Here is a 14,802-nt window from a genome sequence, read left to right on the forward strand (position 1 = left end):
CAGTATTTTTCCACATCATCCTATTTCTTACGAATCTCTTTGCTTAATAAGATTAGTCATGCATATCACTCACAATCAATTTATTCTTCGAATTCTATGTATACATTCCGATACCACAACATTTAAGAATTTGTTACACTATTCCCATCGAACAACCGATACCATGGCGAAGACCCCAGTATACTCCTCAGTCGTCATAATTTCCTGCTTTCTAGTTCACCATGTAACGTTTCTGAATGGAACAGTCATATTCATTAATTTCATTAATTTCATTTGGTGATTCAACGGCCGTGAGCCCCTTTTACTGGGAGGTACGGAACCATCTCAATCTCCCTATTTTTATCCCAACTCGGGACCGACATAGCTGACAATTCAGTGCTATGTCTGGAGGGATTATCTTAAGTATTCCTGACTGTAGTAGCCGTGTGTGTTCACGGGGCCGGTTTACCTGCTTGCGGAATGAAACCCCCCAGATAAACTGGGGGGAAAACCCTGCTGTCCTCTCCCAAGACCGGTTAACTTGGCTATGGCTGAAGAAGATTCTTAAACTCCTCACGTCGTCGAAGGGAATCGAACCTAGGACACTCCTTCCACAGGCATATGGTTGCGAAGCGCATAGCCACTAGGCTAACCGCGCGGACCTAACACATAAAATCATGTGGTTACTCACTTCTCTAGTGAGTACTGCATGATCAGTCACTAACTGATGGCAGAATAGTTAGGGCTTTAGTAACCCCCTCCGCCTTTAACGCTGTAATCAAATCTATCACTCGATTACCTTGAGTTCCTCATGAAATATGCGGCTTGAGGAAACTTTCTCACATCTCAATATCTTCAGATGTGCTCTTATCATGAGATTTTATTGCTATCCAATCAATGCTTGAAGGGTTAAAGTCTCCACTGGTTTCTAAATTTTCATGTGTATTTGGTAATTCATTTATTCTTCGCTTAACAGATAGGTGCGTAAGGGTCAAAGCTGTATAACTTTGAGGAGACCTCCATATAGTCTTTCAAGGAATGCGGAGAACCAACCATAAGGCTTCTGACCTAATGTCCAATCCTCACCTTCTCGTGGTGCACCCTGGTAGGTATCTACCTGGATACTGAACAAACAAGGATCGGCTGGGAATTTGGGATTTAGCCAGACCAATTGCATTCTTATTGGCTTAAACCAAAATACAGAATAATGGTACAACATATCAGAATTTCATGCAGATAAGGAGTCGCCCGGATAAACAAGGCCCCGGTTGTTTTTGTCAGGGAACCAGGGAAACAGAGAAAAATCAGAAACTGGAACAAATCCTAAAACACACCCGAACTTAACACCAGAGTTCGAGATGGTACTATCAATATAAGAAGCCTGAATGGCAAAGAAATGGAGCTAACTGAGGAACTGGATAAGTACTATATCGACATAATAGCGGTGACTGAAACAAAAAAGGCAAAAATTGTTTAGATCTTTCTGAGCAATAAATACAAAATGTCATATTCAGCCAATGGCAATCAAGAAAAAGAAGGAGTAGCCATAGTATTCAACACTAAATACGAGGCTAATCTTCTTGAATGGCAAGCAATTTCAAGTAGAGTGATATGGAAAATATCAGAATGGGGAACTGGAGAATGAGACTTATTTTTATTATTTCTGATACCTCCAAGGAGTCCGAAGACTCATCGCGGGAGAACACCTACAACTGTCTCAACCACTACACCAAACCTCTACTACGAATCATCTCCATCAACGCCATCTACCGCCCACCTAGTATTTTTTGTCTGTAAATTGCGTGTGTTCTGAAGGGCCGATTTTTCTGTATGCGGGATGAAAAACCCGAGTTTCCGGGAGACAAAACCCTGCTATTTGTGCCTATGATTCCACAGAAGGTTCTACTAAGGTGGGAGAACCTTCTAGTAGAAGTGGAGGAATTTTTGAAGATTTAGAGAAAGCAATTGACAATTAAAAATGAAAAGTTGGTCTTTGTTGTATAGATCTAAATAGCAGAGTAGGAAATGATTTTCAGACCTACAAAAATATTTTTGCAAAAATTTGGAGAAAAGAGCAAAGCTAATAATAATGGCAAATACCTATTGGATTTCTGCTCATGATTTTTGCACTGGTTATTACTAATACAATGTTCCAACAAAAAAATGTGCATAAATTCACATGGAGAGAAGACGCAAGGAAAAACAAAAGTCGCATTAACTATGTCATTGTTGATAGTGATATTTTCTCACTGGTGCAGAACCCTGGAGTTTACAGAGGATTTAAAACTGGAAACTTTCACCATTTAGTTTTGAGCAGGATAAACTTGAATTTCGTATTGAAAATATTAACATGTAAGAAAGCTTTAAAGCGAATAAAAGTTTAATTAACAGCTCTCAGATGTGAACTGTAGACTAAAATACATAAATATTATTCAATAAAAAAATGAAAGAGTTCCAGAACTGTTTGGGGAATCTCCAAGGTTTGGTTCCATGTTCGAGAACATGGAACGAAACCTTGGAGATTCATTACAAACCCTGACAAAAACATTGATTAAGTCAGCTAGAGTTGCATGTGGTGAGGTTGTCTGCAAGGATAGAAAAACCAGAATCCCCCATGGTCGACACAGGAAATTAAAGAGGCAGTGAAGGAAAAGAAGAAAGCATATAGAAAGTTCCTGACGAAAAAATTAGCTTCTGCTCTTAGAGAATACAGAGACAAATGTGAGAAAGCTAAACAAAAGTCATCAGAAGAGTTTGCGAGAACATAGAAAATAAATATCAGGGAGATGGCAAAATATTCTGGAGGCTATTGAAAAAGTTCAGAATTTGAGGAAAGGCTGCCTTAAAAGGAATCATATATAATAAAGGTGTCATGAAAAACGAAGTTAACATATTCTAGATGTCAGGAATAATTCATTTGAAAGACTGCTAAATGTAGAAAACTCCTAAGAGGAATGCAGTGAAGAATACATATCATACTTGAAGTAGAAAAAGCCATCAAAAGCCTGAAATGTGGAAAAACAGCAGGAGTAGACTATATATTCTACCAGAAATGCTCAAGTATGGAAGTATAAAAGTTTTGTATTGGCTGCACTGCATAGTTCAGAAGACCTGGACATAGGGATAAATTCTAGATGATTGAGTCAAGTTCCCATAGTACTCACATACAAAAAGGGAAATCAGATTAAATATGAGAATTACAGAGGTATTTCCGTTCTGTATATTCTTGGTAAGATTTATGCAAGTATACTTGAGAAATGGTTGAGAAAAATTGTGGAAGAAAATCTTGGTGAAGAACAAGCTGGATTCAGGCCAAATAGAGGCTATCAGGATCAGATTTTTACTTTACGACAAATAGTTGAGAAATCGTGGAAATATAACAAACATCTGTATTTAAGTTTTGTCGATCTGGTAAGGCATATGACAAGGTGCCAAGAGAACAGCCATTCAAAACGCTACAGTTGTATGGTGTCAATGTGGCGTTATATCAAGCAATACTTAGTCTTTGTTTGAGTTGTACATCAGCATTTGGAATTGAAGGAAGTATAGGAAGATGGTTTAATGTTAAATGTGGTGTCAGACAAGGATGTAAATTATACGCTCTGTTATTCGTTATGTATATGGATCACATTATGAAGTAATAAACCTGATATCAAAATTAGTGGTTTATGAAGTAATAAACCTGATATCAAAATTAGATATGTTAATCTCAGCTTTTTGCATTATGCTGATGATGTTATACTTCTAAATAAATCCTGCGGATTTATTTAGAAGTATAACAAGATTCCCTTACTAAAATGAATAATTTAGCCAGGGAATTCCCTGCAAGATACCCTGAATAAATTGAATAACTGTTGTAATAGATATGGTATGAAAGTCAGCAATGACATCACAAAAACATTGAAAATAGGCAGATGCATTGAAAATATCAACTGCATTTTGAAAAGAGAACCTATAGAACAAGTAAAACATTTCAGCTACTTAGGCACAATTTTCAGTAAAGATGGTAAATTAAATATGGAAATAGACAACAGAATCAACAAAGCTGGTATGGCAGGAAGTCAGCTGAATAGATATATATGGAATAAGAAAGAAATTAGTCTAAAAACTAAATTATCTGTATTTATGGATCTTTCCTTTTCTCCCCTCTCCATACTGGGGCGAGTTGAGCCCCCCCCCCTCATGTGGTTAATTACTGTGTTTATGACTGTAGATCCGTGTGTGTTCACGGGGTCAGTTTGTCTGCTTGCGGGATGAAAAACCCCAGATAAACTGGTGGAAAAACCCTGCTGTCCACGCCCAAGACCGGCTAATTTGGCTACGGTTGAGAAATATCCTTAAGCTCAACAAGGACACTCGAAGATATATCCTTAAGCTCGAACCTAGGACACTCCTTCCCCAGGCCTTTGGTTGCGAAGGGCAAAGCCACTAGGCTAACCGCGCGGACATTTAGTATTAATGATATCCGTTTTCATCTAGCATGATATAGTTATGCAGCTAACTTCGGCCATGGTCAAAGGTGGAATCGGTTGATTAATAAATTTTCAAAAGGAGTGGACTGAAAAATAATAGTTTCATCTACTGCCTTTGTAGAAGAAGAGAAAGGCATCTGAACATTTTATTATCATTATTTTATTTTAGTTAAAATAAAATAAATATTAAAGACTACAGTGACGAAGGTGAATCCAGGATGAAACTGAAGAAAGTAGTTACTTGCGATATATTACAATAATATTATATACGTAATGCTTCACAAACAGAACTGTTAAACAGGTAAAACAGTGGAATAGAGTTGGATTAAGTATTTTAGATGCGAATTCCTTTCCAGGTGGTGCTGATATGAAATAATATAATATTGAGATTAACGAATTAACAGAAATAATTTGTGTGCTAGCAGTTTTAGTTGTGTATGAAAGTGAAATATTATTGTAACAGATATATAAATACATTTGTACCGACGATAGGTTTTTCAGCTGCTTTGTCTTTCGCTCTTAGATGCAGATTTGCATATAAAAACTGCTTTTGATAATATGTTTCATTTCTCTGTACTGTAAAGGTTAACAGGTTAATTAAATTGTATACCGAAGAATTTTCTTTTTGCCCATGAAGAGAGTAACAACTTTGAAATCATGTTATAATACTTATAGGTAGTATTTGTTTTTAATAATGTATGAAAATCATGAATACATCAGATTTAAATTATTTCTGCGTGACACTTCCATTGGACTAAAGGACTTGTCATGGGAGGTCACTTTGCAGCACACAACCCTAGAAATTAAATTCAAATGGAAATTAATGTTATAAGGCATTCAATATATATTCATATAATGAAAATACTAATATTGCTTCATTCAAAACTGTTGAAGTCTTTTAGTAAATGTGTGTCTCTCAATTGGATTTTAGTGTGAATGTCAATAAGTGATGGTTTTGTTCAAAATTGCAAAACAGTAAACAGTATTTGTTTAAAAATCAGCTTGCTTCCACTGACCTAGATATTTTGATGCCCTGAAGTGATATCCCTCAGACAAAATATATAATGAAGGTGACATCATGAAGTGATTGCCTCTTCAATTAGCATTCCTGTGGAGTCCATAGATGTCAGTGTTTTGGTTACTCTATCCCCATTTTTTATCTTATTTAAAAAAAATCAATATCCCATGCCACTGCTTTGCCATTATACTAGATGACTTCAGCATCTATTTTCTTCATCTGTTTTGTTAATCCTGCATTCTGATGGAATAATATCTGCAGAGTGCTTATTTTGTGTCAAGTTTGTCATTCTTTTTAAGATTTATTATTATTATTATGTGACACCTCCATGGAGTCCTAAGACTCATCGAGGGAGAGTGCGCAAAAAGCATCGCACGATTGATCTCCGTCCAACTACTAACCGCTCTCAAACTTGCTTAAGCTATTAGTAGCAGAGGCTCTACCAATCGACTAACCTTTTAGATTAGCTTTGCTTACATATTCTTGAATACTATTAATGTTGATATGGCTCCTGCTGAAGTACCTGATTTTCAGAGCTCTCATTGCCCGAAGAGTATTGATAATGCATTTTGGTTGGAAAGATCTAAGTTCAAATTCTGACTATGATATAAAGAACTTTTATAAGGGTGTTTCTGTTGAAGATGAGTTGGTAGATCTCGTGTGAAGATGGCAGAGCTTTCCTTTCAGAAAATTCAGGTTTTTCATTTCACAAAACAGGTACACTTGCCACTGAAAACCACAATTAACAGACAGAATATACTGTCCTCATAACCTTAGTTGCTTTGGCCATAATTCCAAATGACAACAGCAACTCCAAATTCTCCCTGAGAATTCTTATATTTTGAGTCTGATCTCTTTTTGATCCACTGGTTAGAACAGTGACCTGATCTAATAGATCCACCTTTTCATACATTTTTCGATAATGAGACAATTCAGTCTTTACATCACCCTTGTGCAGTGGGATTATTATATATTCTGTCCATTCCTGTGGGATCTTTCCTGAACTAAGACTCAAATTATACAAACATGTCAAGAGCAGAGCCAGTTTGGGTAAGGCATTCCTTTAGCATACATGCTGATATCCATAAGTGATCAGAAATTATACAAAACATTATACAAAATATTATGCAAACTGTTATACAAGTTATATGAGAGTTTTAAATAAAGTAGTTGGAAAAACTGTCAGGAGACATAGTTGATAACTCAAATGTTACCTTGAAAGATAGAGATGCTTGTTGCACATGTAATATACATTTGCACAAGGCAACATAACCCATTCTAACAAGTGTCCTTGTGTGGAGAAGTGGTTAAAGTCAACATTTCACTGTGTAACGCCCTAAGGTATGTTCACAAGATCAGAACAACAATCCTGGATAAAGGTTCAGGTTGCATGAAATAAAACTGCAAGCAACTGTTATCATGGCCTTAGAGAAGCCTGGCAATGGTGCCATACCATCAGTGCATTTTGTGTGGGCAAGATCACTCAAATGATAATTGTCATGCAGGACAGTATGCACAAAATTTCAGCTCATTGGGTTTCACATCACTTGACTGAGATGCAAAAATGGTACAGGTACACAGTTGCTGACCCCAGTCTAAAATGATATGAAAATGAAGGGGATGCATTCCTGAATCATATCTTAGCCATTGATGAAACTTAAGCAAGGGCTTAGGAGCCTGAACTGAAGAGGCAATCCAACAAATGGTGCCATTGAGGATCACCCCATCCAAAAACTTCACCAGGAACCAGCAGAGTTAAAGTAGTAGCTTATGGCATTCAAGGTATCCTTCATCATGCTCTGTTCCCAAGGGCAAACATTTAACGCACAATATTGTCAATAATTTCTGTAACACAAATTGCATCCAGCTTTAAGGAGAAAGTGACCACATTTTTTCATGGGTTCTCCACTGTGTTTGTTGCTCTGTCCCAAATGCGCAATGTCATGTGTCGCAACATCCTTTCAACTTTGACTTTTTACCCAAAATGAAAGAACTCCCTCAGAGGTCTGCAGTTTCGTTATATGCAAGAGGTTCTTCAAGCAGTAGGTCACATTATCACTGATATCAACAGATGCTGCTCTGCTGATGGTATCCAGCAGCTCCCACAAATTTGGAAACAGGTGCAGAACATGCAGGAGATTACATTGAAGGGATATAATTATATAGATTTAATAAATAAACTATTTTATATTTTGTGCACATGTTGCCACTACTTTATTTACAACCCTCATACACAAATTTATATAAGCACGTCATGCTGATATCCATAAGTGATCACTTTATGATCATAAGTGCTAATATCTGATCCTATTGCCTAATTCTTATCCAGGTTACGCAACAGCTCTAGACTCTCCTTCTCATGCATCTCTATCTTTTTATCCAATATAGTGCATTATGTTATATATACCAGGTTGATAGATCTTTGTGAAGTGAGAACTCATTATTTGAACAATCTCATCTGCTTCTGATACAAGGGTACTTTCTACATTTAGTAAAGTTATTCTTCCACATTTATTCTTTCTTTTACTTGCAGCATAATGATAAAATTCTTTTAAGTTGCCTTCAGCCTGTGAAGCCAATTTTTTTTCATGCTGCTTCTTTCAATACTTGTAACTTTTCTGGCTTGAACTTTATGTACTTTATAACTCTCATGATATTCCTTTTACATCATCTTCTTATAGATCTCTTGCTTTATAATATTGCACATTTCACTCCCATCCTATTTATTCTTTGAAATCTAGGCACATTCAGATACTGCATCATTTAAGTATCTTTTCAATGCTCCCACACAGTGCTAATATTCTTCCTATTCAGTAATCTGAATTCATCATAATTTCCAGATTGCAGTTTAGTATGTAACCTGTCCTGATTGGACAGGTTACATATAGTTTGCTGCTTATCAGTTTATGTCATGATCACTATAACCAATTGGTGGCAAAACAGTCATATCCTTAACTGAGATACCATCTTATGCCATGAACAACACTAACACTCTGTGTTGTTGAGTTGCTTCTTTTGCATGCTGCTTGAGAAAGGTGTCTTGCAACAGCTGAATAAGACTTTATTGAGCTGTTGTGAGAATAAGAATTAAATTCTTATTCTAATAATTACTCATTTAGTACCCATCAAGGTAATTTGGTGAGGTATTTCTTCTCAGCAAATGAACCACCAGATCTGTAGCAACACCCACCATATATTTCATCCTATTAGCCTCCACTTCACACCAGGTTACCTCAAATTCACTGCTGCCCAGAACATTATTATCTTTATTGCTTTCACGTGTTTCTATCTTTACTGGACTCGAGTCATCTGATATCATTAGAAAAACTCCCCCTCCTCTCCTTTTCTTTTATTCCTAAAAATACCATACCTTTTACACTTTATTTCAGTTACCACATCCAATTCTGAGAGCCAGGTTTCACTAATGCCAACAATTTTAGGCCTCAACATATTCACCAAAGCAACAAACTCTACCACTTTATTTCCAATACCTCTGGTATTTTTGTATAGATAACAAATAATTAAATCTATAGTCTGCTTAGCCTGGTTTGTTAACTTTCTCTTTTCCCTTTCCAGACACACTCAAGATGCCCAAACCAAATTATAGTTCAACCCTTTAGCAGATTTATAACCATGCTCGTTGACATTTGTCTTAGCTGAACTTTATATACTCATCCTTAGTGTTCCTCCCAAGATGAGTTAATTTCCCTGACTCTCTGCATTAGATATTGTTCCAGTAAATAATTTTTCTAGGCACCTGATGCCAAATACATTCAAGTGCAGGCCATCTTTGTTATAAGTCTTTTTTACCATCATACTCACTCCATGCATCCAAAAACTAATACCCATTTTTTCCCACATAGCCTGTGCAGTGCATCTTTTGCTATCATAGCCTTTCTTCTTAATTCATTACAGTCATATCTCAGTAATAAACCAACCATTCTTACTTTCTCACTTTTCTTTCACATTATATAAGTAATGATACCTCTTCTCCTCTTTTTCTTACTTTACCTCTCCTAACAGTATTATAATTTCCTCTGTGTAAATCATCATCAAAAATCTCCCCATTAAGTAAAGTCTGATATTCAAGTTTATATGTTCATTGTTAATGGTATCTTCACTTACTAATTTTTAAGTCCTGGGAAGAAGAAAATCACTCTATTGGGCTAGTATTGCCTTGTTGTCATGTAGGAGGTCTTAAATTTGTAACTTCCCATGGCACATGCATATTTATTGATGTTAATTTTTAAGAGCAGCCATCAATCCCAAAATGAGGTCTAATGTTCAGACTTACTACAATAAAGTATAACAGATTCCCTCTCCCCCCCCCTCCTGTTGATTCTGTTTCCGTGGCATGGTCTGTTAGACCTGATTATCCCTGTTAGTGTCAAAGTATACCAGTAAGGTTCAAACATGAGACTTTCCTGGAATTAGCAGCTGCTCTTAAACACCAAAGTAATCTAAATAAATATGAGAAACTAATTTTGTAGCCTCATGCACAAAAACTAAGGATACTCTCTAGCACTCAGCTGTTCGGACTTTATCTGACCTGATCATTTTTACTTCCTTTGCCTACATACAGTTTTATATTGTATCCTTTAATGATCTCTTCTCTCTCTCTCTTTGTTTCCTCTTCATTCTAAATTATCATTTAATTTCATTGCCTTGTATAGTGCTTCATTTCCATTAAACTGTCAACATGAGTGATCAGCAATGTAATGGAAAATCTGTCACTGTATACTACATGAAGACATGTTCCTTGCCTTTCAATATATTTATTATTATTATTATGTGACACCTCCATGGAGTCCAAAGACTCATCGAGGGAGGGCACCTACTCTACAACTGTCTCCACCACTCAAATCCACCAACTACAACTAACCGCAACTACACAAACACCATCTACTGCCCACCACTACTAGCATTTTTACAGACAATCACAAACATCCATGCCCATGGCGGGATTCGAACCCGCAGCCTTTTGGTTGGAGAGCGGATATGCTAACCACTTGGCCAACCAGGCCGGCATATATATATATATATATATATATATATATATATATATATATATATATATATATATATATATATATATATATATATATATATATAAAAGACAAACCCTGTCTTGAAAATTTCTGCTGATTGGAGCATAGTATAATGCTGTCATGTATTATAAGCACAGTAGTATCAAAACAGTTTACATTATCTTAAAAAAAAGCAAATGGTTTTCATCCATCAAAATTATTTTTAGTTTTTATAACCACACTTGAAGCTTTTTTAAGATATCAAAATTGTCACGACATCTGAATAAAGCATTTTTCCTAGCCTTTTTTATATATATATATATATATATATATATATATATATATATATATATATATATATGGCATCATGAACACAGCAAATGAGTTGTGGCATTATTGGACTTTAAAATAATTTATAAGTACAACAGTGCCACTCTTAGTCTAAGATATATATATATAGACTAATATATATAGTCATGAATGTACACTGTTACCAATAATTGTCTGGACACTTTAGCAATTTATAATTGATACCAGCAGGTGAACCCTAATATTGGGTATGTCCACCTTTGGCTTTGGTCACCTCCTGCACCCTTTGAGGGAGACTCTCCACCAATGTGTGGCAGACATCAGGTGGAATTTGTCTCCATTCCTCCATCAAAGCAGCATTGAGTTCAACGACAGATTGAGGATGTGCTATTGTGGACCTCAACTGCTGCTCCTATTCATTCCAAAGGTGTTCAATTGGGTTGAGGTCAGGACTTTGTGTAGGCCAGGGCAATTGTTTAACACCCATATCTTCATACCATTCCATAACAGCTGCAGCTTTGTGTCATGGGGCATTGTCATCTTGATAGTAACATGGGTCCATTCCATAAAAACTCCACAGCACCTGATTATCCAGAATATCAAGATACTGAGCTGCCTTCGTAGATCCATGGACAACGACCAGTGGTCTCACTCCAAACTAGCTGAATGCATATCACACCACCATTACTCCTTCGTCACCAATCTTTACTGTGAGTACAACACACTATGGTAACAAGCATTCACCAGGCTGCCTCCACACCCTGCCATCAGACTGGAAACAGGTGAACCTTCATTCATCACTCCAGAGTACCATTTTCCACTGGTCAATTGTCCAGTTCACATGCTGTTTGCTCCAGGCCAGATGAATTGCATTGTTCGTTGTTGTGATGTTCAGCTTGTGTGTCGCTGCTCTTGCATTGGAAACCCAGTAAATGGAGTTCTTTTCATACAGTATTAGTTCTCACCATGGTGTTACTGGTGCTCTGGAACTCATCATGTCTGGTTTGTGCCAATTATAGCCAGTTTTTGCATGCCACCCGTTTTAACACCCTTCTGTCCCTGTCAGTCATTTTCAGTGGCTGCCCTGGGTGTTTTCCTGCACTAGTGATGTTAGAATGTCTCCATTTGTTGATTGTATCACCAACTGTTGATTTTGGATGCTTCAGTTGAGTGGTAATGGCACATATGGATGTGACAGCCCACAATAACACCTCTCTCAAAGTTACTGAGTTCACATCGTGTTGACATGCCACCTGTATTCAACTGCTACGATGAAATACTGCTTCCTACTACATGTACACTGGTTTTTATGTTATTTACAAACCTGGAATGTTACATAACTTTAAATAACAGGAGTGTCCAGACAATTATTGGTAGATAGTGTATATTGTGATAATTTTGTTGTTGTTTAAATTAGGAAATGTTTTCTGATTGAGAATTCTTTAATCTTTCAGATATTTGAAACCTTCAAGTAGTCTAAACTTACTGATTTGTTTTATTTTATTTTTTTAAATCTTTAAAGAGCATGCTACATAGATTGGCATCAAGAATAGTTGGGATACCTGTAAAGTTATATTCGTTTTCATCAGTTGCTCAATTGGAACTGCTAAATAAATACAGATCACAAGTTTTCATCAGCAATTATTCATCTAAGCCAGAATTGGTTACTACAAAACTTGACACTCTTCAATTTAAAGCCCTCTTTACATCAGAACTTAAAGTTCTAGTAGATGTATTTCATCGTTATGGATATGAATTGCGTATTGCTGGAGGAGCTGTGCGAGATTTACTCATGGGTATACAGCCAGGAGATATTGACTTTGCTACTACTGCAACTCCAGATAAAATGAAAGAAATGTTTGAACATGAAGGTATCTCTTATTCTATTCTTATCTTATTCTTTATCAGTAAACTTGTTACTTTCATGTGTTAGTATTATTAAAAATAGATAAACTCATATCTCACCACAGCAAATTTGTATTGATCACAGAAATAGTTTGTTTTATTGAATTTGCTATAATAAATTTTATTATTATTATCCTGAGACCGCATGAAGTCACAGACTCATCTAGGAAGTCTCTTTTGTCTTACACAGCTCGCCATACCATTCCTTAAACACATTGAAATTCTCTGTAGACACCATGCTCCTGGGCAATGCATTCCAATCATTCACAACTCTCCATACAAAAAAACCTGCTTCTCACTCTCTTGCTCACACCCTCCTTGTACAGCTTCCAGGGATGACCTATTGTTCTCCCCTAATCTCCCTCCATTTTATAAAAAAAACTTCAATGCTAATCCTAAAATAACCCCTTACTAATTTGTATGCCTCTGTCGTATCATCCCTCTTCCTCCTATCCACTAGACTTCAAATTGCATCATCTCAGCCTTTCTTCATATTTGGCATTCCAAAGATCAGAAACTATGTTGGTTGATCGCCTCTGGACCCTCTCCAACTTCTCATCATCCAAATTTGTCTAAAAATCAAGATGCAAGCACAAAAATTCATCGTAAAATATTAATACCAGAATCACTTATGTTTAATATTTTTATTTGTAAAATTTTCAGCTAAGTTTCATAGCCATTGTCAATACAGTTATAGGAACATCTAAAAAGAACAACAATTTAATTGAAAGCATGTGATATTATGTGTACGAGGAGAATAGCTCCATCTGCATTAATAGATATTCAAAGTAAATTACAATAAATTAATGTAATTATTTTTAAATATAAGCAAAAAAAAATTTAATTACATTTATAGGAACACATAAATGGTGAGTATTAGTTAATGTAACTTCTCAAAATTGAGAAAGTTTATGGAATCACTTTTGTTCAGGTTTGGAATGTGAATGTGTGCTTCACAGCTTTCTTTGTAGTGTCCTAGAAGAAAGTAACTTTTGTGTAACATTTTGGTTTTGTTCCACTGAATACTGTGTTTTGTTGATAAAGTGTGGCTTGCTAAACAGGATTTGTTGGGTTCTTTAAGAGAAATGTATTCTTGATGCTCTTCAAGACAAATTTCTGCAGATTGCCCAGTTTGTCCATAATAACATAAGCCACAGGGGATTCTGTAAGCTCCAGGATAAGATAGAGGATGATATTTGTCTTTTGGTGAGATAAAGGTATGTTAAGGGACTTTCAGAAAAAATAGCAAGATTACTTCGACAGATTAACGTACAAGTGACTTTCTGTCCAGTTCGTAAACTTAATATATTCCATATGAATACATTCTGGGTAAAGAAATGACTGAAAACATGAGAAATTTATTTAAACATATCTTCAAGCAAAGACAGATTCCTAATGAATGGAGAATGAATATTACAATACTGATATTTGAAAAGGGAACAAAATCTGAACTCAAAAAACTATTGTTATAAAGCAAATAACAGAAGAAAAAAAAAAGATAAAATTTAACAAACCAGTATTCATCTGTTTCATTGACTTAGAGGCTTTCAACAGAATGTGATTACAGGATGTCCTGAAAGTACTAGCATTAAGAAGGATACCACAGCAAATCACTGAAATATACATATACACACATACACACACATAAAAAAATGAATGTGTAATAAGATATCAGAACACATATGCACAAAAAATCCCTATAAGGAAAGGAACCAGACTAGGGGATTTCTTTAAGTCCATGTTTATTATTATTCTCATGTGACACCTCCAAGGAGTCCAATGACTCATCATAAGAGGGCACACTACTCCATTCTCTTTTACTTAATCCTTCATCCAACTGCACATTGGCACTACTACCATCAACACATAATGTCATCCACCACAAACAGTATTTTTTTTCTATAAACTGCATGTGTTCTCGCAGCCGATTTGCCTGTATGCAGAATGAAAAATCTGAGTTTCTAACTCAGTTGAAAAAACTCATATAAAGAGTTTTCTCATCATGATGAGAATTGAACTTAGTTATTTTCCAAGCAAAGGGGGACGTTGTTCCTTCATTCTTCCAATTGCGCTACAGAGGCAATGAAGCATG

General features: G+C 36.0%; 1 protein-coding gene across 2 annotated transcripts in view; it reads left to right on the forward strand.

Moving 5' to 3' along the window:
- The first annotated feature begins 4,658 nt into the window (after positions 1-4,658).
- The window catches only part of LOC150105011 (CCA tRNA nucleotidyltransferase 1, mitochondrial-like), an 83,366-nt gene continuing 73,222 nt past the window's right edge, over positions 4,659-14,802 (forward strand). Inside the window, exons 1-2 of one of the 2 annotated variants that reach the window (XM_090396101.1) lie at positions 4,659-4,752; positions 12,328-12,676. In XM_090396101.1, the coding sequence (XP_090252227.1) occupies positions 12,331-12,676 (346 nt within the window). In that variant the 5' untranslated portion in view covers positions 4,659-4,752; positions 12,328-12,330. Of the gene's footprint in view, positions 4,753-4,850; positions 5,127-12,327; positions 12,677-14,802 lie in introns of those variants that run through there. The other variant, XM_090396100.1, reaches the window with a different exon arrangement.

This window comes from Typopeltis vanoorti, chromosome 7, assembly GCF_054136105.1.
Source record: "Typopeltis vanoorti isolate ZY-2024b chromosome 7, IOZ_Tvanoo_1.0, whole genome shotgun sequence".
NCBI lineage: Eukaryota > Metazoa > Arthropoda > Arachnida > Uropygi > Thelyphonidae > Typopeltis > Typopeltis vanoorti.